Here is a 12270-nt window from a genome sequence, read left to right on the forward strand (position 1 = left end):
GGCTAAACAAGCCAAGCTCCTCGAGTCTCCTTTCATAAGACAAGTTTTCCATTCCTCGGATCATCCTAGTAGCCCTTCTCTGTACCTGTTCCAGTTTGAATTAATCCTCCTTAAACTTGGGAGACCAGAACTGCACACAGTATTCTAGATGAGGTCTCACCAGTGCCTTGTATAATGGTACTAATACCTCCTTATCTCTACTGGAGATACCTCTCCTGATGCATCCCAAGACCGCATTAGCTTTTTTCACAGCCATATCACATAGGCAGCTCATAGTCATCCTGTGATCAACCAATTCTCCAAGGTCCTTTTCCTCCTCTGTTACTTCTAATTGATGTGTCCCTAGCTTATAACTAAAATTCTTGTTATTCATCTCTAAATGCATAACGTTACACTTCTCACTATTAAATTTCATCCTATTACTATTACTCCAGTTTACAAGGTCATCCAGATCCTCCTGTAGGATATCCCTGTCCTTCTCTAAATTGGCAATACCTCCCAGCTTTGTATCATCCGCAAACTTTATTAGCACACTCCCACTTTTTGTGCCGAGGTCAGTAATAAAAAGATTGGTCCCAAAACTGATCCTTGAGGAACTCCACTGGTAACCTCCCTCCAGCCTGACAGTTCACCTTTCAGTAGGACCCATTGTAGTCTCCCCTTTAACCAATTCCTTATCCACCTTTCAATTTTCCTATTGATCCCCATCTTATCCAATTTAACTAATAATTCCCCATGTGGCACGGTATCAAATGCCTTTCTAAAATCTAGGTAAATTAGATCCACTGCGTTTCCTTTGTCTAAAAAATCTGTTTCCTTCTCAAAGAAGGAGATCAGATTGGTTTGGCATGATCTACCTTTTGTAAAACCATGTTGTATTTTGTCCCATTCACCATTGACCTCAATGTCCTTAACAACCTTCTCCTTCAAAATTTTTTCCAAGACCTTGCATACTACAGATGTCAAACTAACAGGCCTATAATTACCCGGATCACCTTTTTTCCCCTTTCTTAAAAATAGGAACTATGTTAGCAATTCTCCAGGCATACGGTACAACCCCTGAGTTTACAGATTCATTAAAAATTCTTGCTAATGGGCTTGTATTTCATGTGACAATTTCTTTAATTTTCTTGGATGAAGATTATTTGGGCCCCCGATTTAGTCCCATTAATCTGTTTGAATTTCGCTTCTACCTCAAATATGGTAATGTCTGCCTCCATATCCTCATTCCCATTTGTCATGCTACCATTATCCCTAAGATACCCTTTAGTCTTATTAAAGACTGAGGCAAAGTGTTTGTTTAGATATTGGGCCATGCCCAGATTATCGTTGACCTCCACTCCATCCTCAGTGTTCAGTGGTCCCACTTCTTCTTTCTTTGTTTTTTCTTATCTATATGACTATAGAACCTTTTATAAATGGTTTTAATTCCCTTTGCAAGGTCCAACTCTCCTTGACTTTTAACCTGTCTCACTTTATCCTTACATGTTCTGACCTCAATAAGATAAGTTTTCTTGCTGATCCCTCCCTTCTTCCACTCCCTGTATGCTTTCTGATTTTTCTTAATCACCTCTCTGAGATGCTTGCTCATCCAGCTTGGTCTACAACTCCTGCCTATGAATTTTTTCCCCTTTCTTGCGAATCCAGTTGTTGGGGGGGGGGGGGGGGGAATAGCCTGGGACTTGGGAAACCTAGGTTCAGTTTCCTGCTCTGCCATAGACTTCCTGTGTGACCTTGGGCAAGTCACTTTTTTGTGCCTCAGTTCCCCTTCTGTAAAATGGGGTAATACTCTCCACCTCATGGGAGTGTCATGAGGATAAAGACATTAAAAATTGTCAGGCACTCAGATTAAGGTTGCTAACCCTCCAGGATTGTCCTGAAGTCTCCAGGAATTAAAGATTGTGTCTTGTGCTGGAACGGCCAGGAATATATCCAACCAAAACGTTCAGCTCTAGCTCAGATAATATGGTGATGGTGGCCATTTACATACCTTAAATATTGGGCATTAAATATATAACACCACCTTGCTTTTCTGTAGCCCTTTTCATCCATAGATCTCGAAGCCCTTTATAAAGGAGATAAGATTCATTATCCTCATGTTACCATTGGGAACACTAAGGTACAGGTAGGTGAACTGACTTGCCCAAGGTCAACCGGCAGGCCAGTGGCAAAACTGGGAATAGAGCCCAGATCTCCTTATCTTCTTGTCTTTTGTGATTTAAAAAACTGAGATTGTAAGGAGGCAACCTGGGAATCTCAATCAGGTCTGCTGCAAAGCACCATTGCTGGGCTTTTTTTGGCTCCCCAAATTGAATATGAGGGAATGTAAGGACAAACTAACTAAGCTATAAGACTTTTGCTGAAGTTTTGAAAATAAAATCCTTAGAATGACTTAGCACTACACATAATATAGCAACAGGTAGAAGGAATGTCAGGCAACAAGAACGGTGTGTAGCTTTCAGTCTGAAGCCTGAAGACACATGGTGTTCCTTGTCTAGACGGAAACTCAACTCAGCCATTGTATTTATTAAAGGTTTGTAAATATTTTGAACAAAACTGGGCTACAGTTTTGTCAAAACCAGGTGATACTTGACTGTTTTTTAATTGCAGGTTTGTTCAGAGCAGAACTCAGAGGGTATGAACCCACATTACTAAAAACTAATGTAACCTCTGAGAAATTGAAACTGGATACAGCTATAGCTCTGTAATAATTTATTGCCTTAATTTTAAAAGAAATTCTTTTATAGAGTGCAACATGTATGTTTCCTTGAGTTCTTCCACAGGTGACAGGTGAAAAGAGTTGTTTGTTTGTGGGGGAAGGAAATAGTAAGTGTAAAATACATCTGGAGTTCAGTTTTTTCTCTCACTATCATGTGCCAGTTGCTTTTAGAATGTAGTGAAAGTGGCTACAGCTACTGTATATTGAATAATGTTCCCCATAAATTCTAGCTGTGAATGTATGGTTATGAGTCTCTTTAGGGACAGAATATTTCCTGATTTGTGTAAAAGAGTTAGTGAAGTCATGTGGTGCCCAGAATACCTCCAATACACTGTATTTCATCACTGGATAAATTTTGTCATCCCGGAAATGTTAAGAGTTAAGATACTCCATGACTATAACTGAGCTTAGGTGAAATTCTCTCATTAATATTAAAGGAGGAGTTGCCAAGAAGAAAATGGTTTTTATTTCATGCTTTTAATTTTTGTTTTAAAAAGTTTTACCAGAGACTTACCAGTATTTGGTTTACTTTTAGGGGATTCTGGGTTCTGGTTTTGCCTTGAAGGTACAACAGAAGCAACGTCAGAAGCATTTCAACAGGCAAATCCCAGCGGCAGCTTCTCTAATTCAGGTAAACGCTTGAATCCTAAAACGGAGTAGATGGAGGAGTATAGTTTAGTGGTCACAGGACTAGGAGTTATGACTTCTGGGTTCTATTCCATCTCTGCTGCTGATTGGCTTTTAAACCCAAAATCATTTCGCCTCAGTTTACTGATCGTGACATGAGGATAATTACCTATCCCACAGGCTCGTTGTGAAGTTTAATGTTTTAAAGGGCTTTGAGATTCTCAAGTGAAAGACACTGGTCAGTTGCAGACTCTTGTTGAACTAAAGAAGCAACTTTGTCATTTATTTGTAATTTTCATGTAATTATTATCTACCTTGTAGTATTCCCATAAGTACTACGTATGTCTTAAATAATTGGGTGGGTATGGATGGATGGATACATACACCCATCTTTGGAAAATGCTCCAATATTACATTTAATATAGTGTAAAGAGACTGTCAACTGAGAATAAAGTTACTAAAATGTGGCACAATGCATAAAAAAATAAAGCTGGAGCATTTCTTAATGTTCTAAGAGTATTTCCTCTTATGGGGCAGATTTTCATCTGCATGTGTAGTGGATTAGGCCACAACTCCCACTGATAATACTAAGAGCAGCATGTTTAAAAACACCACATGCTGAAGTGACCATATGACTTTTGGTGATGATTACCTCTTAGCACAGTTGCTCGTGGGAGCGACTGTGTTTTATTTGACATGTAGCTATACTGAACAGCACATAGTGGTTCAGTGAAAACCCTTTGCAGGACATTTGTATAAATAAAAGAACACACTCTAGGTTTATTTTTGGCAGGGTTGTAGTTACCTTTCCTTCAGAACACAGTGCCCATTTGTTCACAGAAATAATTGTTTGATTTTTACTTTAGACTTTATGGCGGTGCTATGCAGCAGAGAAATCATATAGTTCTACAGCAACATGGAAGATCTATGTTACTTCGCCTGCTCAAAATACCAAAAAAACACCAGCGCCATCTAGCCCCAGTCTGAGAAAACAGGTTAAAAGGAACTTGCTGTACTTATTTTCTTCTTGGTTTTAATTTAGTTGGGTTAACAACCAGAATATAAGTAAAAGAGGTAGAGAGGTTGCAGTGAATTTGTAGAACATTTGGGTTGGAAGAGACCTGTAATGGGATATGGAATCTATTTCCTACATTGTCAAGATCAACTTAATTGTCCTTTCAAAGCAAACTTGATGGATGGATACGTCTGTTTCGAATGTATCCATTGATTTCTATGGGCCTGATTCTTCATTACCTTGTCCCTTATGTAGACATTTATAACTGTTCAACTAAGCATTCATTGCTATCTTATATCAGCTGGTAGCATTTTATATCCATTTTATACTCAACTGAACAGTTATGTATGACTGGAAAAGGGAAAGGCAGTAGAGCAGTAGGGCCTGTGCTCTTAATTTGGCTTGTAATATCTAATTTAATTGGTTTAAAGTGCTTGTCTCTATAGAAGACTTTTGAAAAGCAAGTCAGGCAAATATCCTAGTTTGGCTGAAATAAAGCCAAATTTCCGTGCATGTCTCTGTTTCCAAGTGTGTATTATTATTTTCATTACAGTAGCAGAGAGAGGTGCTGTGCAAATGCATAGTAAGAGACAGGTCCTGCCCTGACGAGCATACAATCTGAACAGACAATCCAGACGGAGGGGAGGGTTAGCACAAGGCATGGCATTGCTCTGTGCCTGTGTAATCTCGTACAACAAGCTAGTGACAAGGCTAAGAAAAATAACTCTGGTCCTTTGACTCCCAGGCCAGTGCCTTTCCCTCTGGATCACACTGCCTCTATTTTTCTCATTTTTCCTAGTGCACTATTATACCTGGATTTCCCCTGCAATAACTTAATCCCATAATTGCAGATTCTGCCTTTGTTCATTAATGGGTGAAACTCTCTCACTTGTGAAGAGGGCCAGCAAAGATGTCTCTGTACCACTTAAACCTACCCGGCCCTTATTCTGAGGGTTAAAGTGGCGTATTGGCTTTGTGCAGGCCCTTGGCAGGGGGTAAATTTGACCCTGATGAGAAGAGCTAGCTCTTCTCAGACACACACTGTCACTTCATGAAAATCTTTAAAGCACATACACAAGCATGTACACTTCCTTTCTAATTAGGTACACTGTTTCAGGAAGTGGTCAACTAGCTGATTTAGGTTGTCAGCCAGGCTAAAGTGTGTGTGTTACTTATCACCAGATCGTTGCCCAGCCACCAGCTTAGTTATTGGTCACATCAGGAGCTGACACTGCAAACAAAGGTGGACAGGAGGACACACAACTATAGTCTTTTCCCAGAGCCCTAGCAACCGAAACTGCTGGAAAATAGAAGACTGTTGGGGTGCCTAGCCAATATAGGCACTTGATATCACCAGGACTCCCAGGTTTCCAGCCCATGATGTCCATCTTCTCCCTTCAGGGGTCCTTTGGCTTTTGGGAAGCAAAGTACATGAAGGAGACAGGCTGTTTTATCCTATTGCTGCTGGGTGGTTCAATTTAGTGCCTTTTCTTGGAGATGCTGGCATGGACCAACCAAATCGTGACCGAAACTTTTACCGAAGAATTGAAATGTCCAACATAAATTAGTCCAATCAGGGAACGAGACATCTGCTTTTGAGATCTTGCAATGGGGCCTGGAATTTTCCAATTTCTTTTTGCAATACAGCTTGTCACACCAGCTTGTGTAAAGACAAGTTAGGTCATAGCTGCTGGTACAATCATTTTAGGACCTTCATTGAACTCCAGCTGTTTTGCTCTGGTCAGCAACTTATCTCCACGGACAGCTTTCTGGGAGCCTCTCTATGGCATATCTCTTAGCCGGTTTTGCAGTTATGCTTGCTCAAATTGTAATTTCTCAATCAAAATACTCTGCTAGCTACTGAAACATCCAATTTAAAGATCACATAATTTATAAAAAGTACCTCCATAGTCTTTGATATTTAAACGAGTACATTATACAGCGCAAAGTCACTTCAGTGACCGTTGTTCTCAAACTAGAACGTCTGTGTAAATTTTCCATTTCTGTTCTTGTTTTAACAAAATTGGCGGGACTTCTGTACATATGACTGAGCTGAATCTGTGCTTTATGAATCAGTTATATTTCTGATTATTCCACTCTGGTCAAGTGTTCTTATAAACACAGTTTGGTTTCACTTCCTTTTATTTATGGCCTCTTTCAGCATAGATGTATTTCACTAACTTGATAGAATAAGCATGCTTAATTGCAAACATTAGCCTTGCTACTTTGCTTTATCACTTAAATGAAAAGAAATCAACAGGAACACAACCCCTTTCTTTCCAAACAGAATTGCCCACGAGGTAAAGCCTGTTAAAGTTTACAATATTTTGCCCAAATCTTTATCTCTAATAGTTGACTTCCCTTTTACACACATTTTGAATTATAATATTAGATTCCATCAAGTTCCCCATTTTAGTACTGTTCCTGGCACATCATATAGAATCAAGGTTTGATATTAATGTAATTTTTAATTCATTTACTTACTCACAGACAGGGAAAATAGGGAAATCTCTAGCTGCACCAGTACACTCTGGAGAGAAGCTACAGCAATTCTGAATTTTCTCAGACTATTGAAGAAATCTAGCCATTAGATCTTGTTTTTCTACTCTTAGCCCTCTGTTCTATCTTTCTAAAAGGCCTTGATGCCTGTGCAATTGTTATATAGTCACAACACATAATTTTGGGGCCTCAGTTTTATACTCAAGTTTTGGGCATCCAATTTGAGAAAAATTAGAGAGACCTTCTTTTCAGAGAGTATTGACTGCCTGCTCACTAGAAGTTTGGTCTCTTTAAGGTGTTTTAAAGTTGGGCATCCAGAATGTGTCAGTTTTGAAAACTTTGGCCAAGGATTTTGGCCATGGCTTTGAATTTGACCTTGGCCGTGGCTCTGAATTTCACCCTTACTTCTTAATTAACTTAAAAGTTGTAGTATCAAATTCAAATTTACTATATAATAAATCTCAAGCGTGTTGCACTTTTCTCTGCATGCAGTTAATATCTTTGCTATTATCCCATTTCCATTGCTTCAGTCTAGAAGATATAAAAGAAAAGGAAAACCTGGGCGTGATAATGGCTCGACACCAATAGTAAATCCTGGACAGACTGCCTTACCCATTCCACAAATTACTTACGATCACATTGATGAAAGAGAAGACAAAAAAGACGTGGCTTTTTACCTTGATGAACCTGGAGGTAATTTACTTACATTTATGTTTAGGGCTGCAAATCTTTTAAGCAGACACTGTTGAAAGAATTGGCAAAAGGATACAATCTTTGTGTATGCAATTTTAAAATAGTTAATGAAGCAAGTTATCTGAAAACAAGGACCATTTAAATGACAAAAATGTGGGCACCACATAGTAAAATTAGAGATAAATTAGCATATATCGTGACTATCAAAGGAATTGTGTTTTTGTTGAACATACTGTACATAAAGTCCAAAATGCCAGTTTAGTTCTGCCTTTTAAAATTTCTGGCACAGACCTCACCCCACAGTGAGAACTAAATGCAAAGTTTATCCCATGAGCCTAGCTTTCCCTCAGTATGTTATCAACACACACATATACCCTGTCAATTTAATCAAGTTCTTACCAACTGGGAAGGGAGAAAGTGAGACTTGCTTTTCTTATCTTATATGCTAGCGTGACATGCAGCTATGACAATGATGGGGTGGCATATACATATTTTATACCGAGGTGGATATGATAGTTTCAGTTGGAAACAGTATTTTTCTTCACTTCCTGCATTAAAGTTCTGTGTTGTAAACAGTAGCTGCATTTCACTCTGGAAATGGCTGGATTTCAGTCTTAAGTAAAGAGATTCTTGTGTTTGTACAGTGCTTTGAGACTTTTAATGATGGAAGACTACTACATAAATGTGCATATAAAATAGTATTGGTATAATAAATTTCAGAGCTGCTCTTAAAACAATTTTTCTATCTGTAATCTACCTCCCTTTGTCTTTTGGGTAAAAACCCCCTCTCTGTACAAATCTTGGACCAGCGAAGCCTCTAGCAGAGGAAGCAGATTCACTGGAGGATGGTTTCCACGTGCTCCTATCTTGCCCTTTTGGAAACCTGCTAGGCTAAATGAAGGATCCAGAAATGATCTGGCCAAGTACAGTAAATAAAGTATTTGTTTCAGGTAGCTTTGAAGAACATCATGCCTTCTGCCGTTTGACATGGGATTCAAGAAGTCTCCAATAAACTTGCCTAGCATCTCTGTACTAAATGGATTTTCTAATATGGCATTTGGGCTGTCACAGGATTTGACGGCTTTTTTCTCTGTTTTTTTGTGGTGCGATAGTTTGCTTTTTAAATGTATTTGTTCTCAGAGTACATGCTGTGTACCTGCTGCTGCTGAACACAGTGTAATAAGGTGGTGACTTTTTTGAATAGTTTTGACTTCATAGACCACAGGAATGAAGGTCAAGTAGTATGCTAGGTTGTATAATCCGCTAACCAACAACAGAGGCTGTTGAGTAGCAAAAATAAATCAGTTAAGAAAAGTGTAAGCACATGACATTCTGGTTTCTCTCTGAGGGCCCTCTTGATGGGCTATTTATATAGTATACCTAGAGTGAGAGGCAGCTACTTAGAGGTTGCTGTAAATGGACACCATTCAAATCTCTATCTTTGGCTACTTCTAAAAAATATACTAATTGAGCAATTACATTTAAAATTAGTTGCTATTTATATCCATGGGGTGCATCCAAATGCAGATTAAAACTAATGTATTGGTTAAAGGTTTCATTCATGTATATTTTGATTTTTCTTATTGTTTTGAATTGAATCCTAATGTAAAGCAACATAAATTATTCATACTTCGATTAACCTCTCTACTACATTCTTGTATTATGTTGTAACTTAGAGTATTTTTATAATTTTTATAATGCATTCTCACTTGAAGATTTTGCTTCATCTTATATAGCTATTGCAGTAATAGTCAGACAGTGACAGGCAAAAGAGAAAGTGTGGTTGGTAATTAAGTTTTATTTGTTCCTTAGCATCATAGAAGTTAAAGAAAAGAACATTAAAGTCCTTGTCCATTCCCCTGCCTGTTCAGTTGTTCGTTTAAAGAATATTCCTTAAATGTTCACCGTTTGAACAAGCAAACTGGTCAGTTTTCACAATGGAGAGGTAAATTGTGGGGTCCCCCAAGAATCTGTACTGGGATTGTGCTATTCATATTCATAAATAATCTGGAAAAGGAGGTAAACCGTGAGGTGACAAAGTTTGCAGATGACACAAAATAAGGTAAGTCCAAAGTTGACTGCCAAGTTATGAAGGGATCTCACAAAACTTGGTGACTGGGCAACAAAATGGGAGATGAAATTCAGTGTTGATAAATGCAAGGTAATGCAAATTGGAAAATGTATTCCAAAATATACATAGAAAATGATGGGGTCTAAATTAGATGTTACCACTCAAAAAAGAGATCTTGGAGTTACTGTGGATAGTTCTCTGAAAAGATCTGCTCAATGTGTAGCAGGAATCAAAAAAGCTGAGAATGTTAGCAACCATCAGGAAAGGGATGGATAATAAAACAAAAAATATAATGCCATTATATAAGTCCATGGTACACCCACACCTTGAATACTGCATGCAGTTCTGCTCACCCCATCTTAAAAAATATATTAGAATTGGAAAAAGTAAAGGAAAGGGCAATACAAATTATTAAGGGATACGGAACAGTTTTCATACATTTGTCTGTTTAGCTTGGAAAAGAGATGACTAAGGGGGGGATTGGTAGCAGTCTATAAAATCATGAATGGTGTGGAGAAAGTGAATAGTGAAGTGTTATTTACCCCTTCACATACCACAAGAACCAGGAGTCGCACAATGAAATTAATAGGCAGCAAGTGTTAAATATAAGAAAGCACTTCCTGACACAATGCACAGTTAACCTATGGAACTCATCACCAGGGAATGTTGTGAAAGTCAAAAGTATAACTTTAAAAACAAAAAAAGAATTAGATAAGTTCATGGAGGATAGGTCAATCAGTGGCTATTAACCAAGTTGGTCAGGGACCCCACCCATGCTCTAAGTATCCCTAAAATTCCAGCTGCCAGAATCTGGGACTGGAAGATAGATCACTTACTAATTGCCCTGTTGTGTTCATTCCCTCTAAATCATCTGGCATTGGCTGGTCTCAGAAGACAGGATACGGAGCTAAATGGCCCATTGGTCTGACCTGCTATAGCTGTTTCTGTGTTCAAAGTGCTCTGTCTAGCTGGAAATATTATGTTACAAAGGCTAACTTTATATTTGTAGTGCTTTCTGCCCCTACCAGCTGGTAACAAAGGAAAATCAGGTGTTTGTTTTTTTTTCTCCCTTCAGATGGGTGAAGAGAGAATTAAGTTGTTGGTTTTTCCAGTTTGTAGAGCAGTGGTCAGCAACCTTCGGCGTGCAGCTCATCAGGGTAATCCGCTGGCAGGCCTTGTGGCATTTTGTTTACATTGACCATTCCTAGTCATGTCCCCTGCAGCTTCCAGTGGCTGCAGTTCACTGTTCCTGGCCAAAGGGAGCTGTGGTAAGCAGTGGCCAGCACATCCCTGTGGCCCACACTGCTTTCCGCAGCTCCCATTGGCTGGAAATAGCAAACTGTGGGCGGCCATGGCTGTGGACAGTCAACGTAAACAAACCGTCTCACGGCCCGCCAGCAGATTACTGTGATGGACTGCATGCCGAAGGTTGCCAACCCTTGCTGTAGAGGCTAGAATGCATGCTATTCTAGGGCCAACTGTATTTCTATCTTCTTTATCTCCTTTTAGCCAAAGTGCAGTGCTAAGTTACAGTGTTTCCTCTTCTGATTTATTCCTTCTGTAACAAAGCTTCCAAGAATATGTTGAGCCAACTAGATTGATTAATTGGCTAAATATGCTTGACCACCTTAACAGTTTTAACCTGATTTTCCTCAAAGATTCCTTGTGAGCAGTTAAAGGCTTGCAGCCTGGTGCTTCAAAAAGGGGGGAATTCCCCCCTCCCCTCCCTTGTGCCTTGAAACTAAAATCAAAATGGAAGAGTATTGGAGGAGTTTAGGAAGGGATAAAGGAATGGTAAATGACAGAGATGATACTGTCTGCCCTTTCAGTGTTCCATAGACTGGAGTGGCTTGGCCATAGATGTGTGGAAGCTGAGGGTTTTACAGAGACTATGACAAACTTAGGTGGTGTCAGCCGGCATCATCTCTACTGATCTGTCATTGCAACATCATATCTCTAGGTTTTTTTAAATAGTGCCTGCCAGCTGTTTAATTCAGATGTGAACATAGTGTCACAGCAGGTGCTCGTGAGTAGCAAGGGGAGGAATGAGAACTTATGAACTGTGATGCTTCAGAAAAAAACCATCTGTAAAAATATGGTAGATCAGTAATTTTTGGACTATCCAATGTGTAAAACAATGTTAGAAAAATGTTCCTTTCATAAATACTGACTTGCAGAGTCAGTTTGTAATGATCTCAAGTGAAATATGCTGTACAAAATGTGGTGTTGTGAAATAAGTATTTTTAATTGCACTGTTTTGGCAGGTGTAATATAAACTGTTTCTTTACCTTGGTTGAAGAACGTGCAGTACATGACTTCGGATGATGACGGATGATGATGGAGAAGCAATCTTAATCCTGGGAGAATTACCCTAGATTTAGTGGCCACACAATTTTCCAGTGGGATGTTTGTTTCCTTTATTTCACTGTAATATCTCTCTTTATTCCTCATTCATCATTATTAGCCTTTCATCAGCTTTTAAATGTTCCTAGCAAGATTATGCTTCATATGCTTTTAAAACCTTGAATTTTTATTCCCTGCCCAACACCTAGAGTACAGTATGTGAGTACATTGTATGGGCCACATTTGTGTCTACACTACGAAATTAGGTCGAATTTATAGAAGTCGGTTTTGTAGAAAGCAGTT

The 12270-nt window shown here is 39.0% G+C and overlaps 1 protein-coding gene across 1 annotated transcript in view; it reads left to right on the forward strand.

The window, feature by feature from the left end:
• The window catches only part of LOC140907760 (potassium voltage-gated channel subfamily KQT member 1-like), a 744155-nt gene that overhangs the window by 101814 nt on the left and 630071 nt on the right, over positions 1–12270 (forward strand). Inside the window, exons 8-10 of the mRNA XM_073334512.1 lie at positions 3255–3350; positions 4213–4358; positions 7396–7525. Coding sequence (XP_073190613.1) covers positions 3255–3350; positions 4213–4358; positions 7396–7525 — 372 coding nt within the window. The remainder of the gene's footprint in view (positions 1–3254; positions 3351–4212; positions 4359–7395; positions 7526–12270) is intronic.

Source organism: Lepidochelys kempii, chromosome 1 (genome assembly GCF_965140265.1).
Source record: "Lepidochelys kempii isolate rLepKem1 chromosome 1, rLepKem1.hap2, whole genome shotgun sequence".
Taxonomy (NCBI): domain Eukaryota; kingdom Metazoa; phylum Chordata; order Testudines; family Cheloniidae; genus Lepidochelys; species Lepidochelys kempii.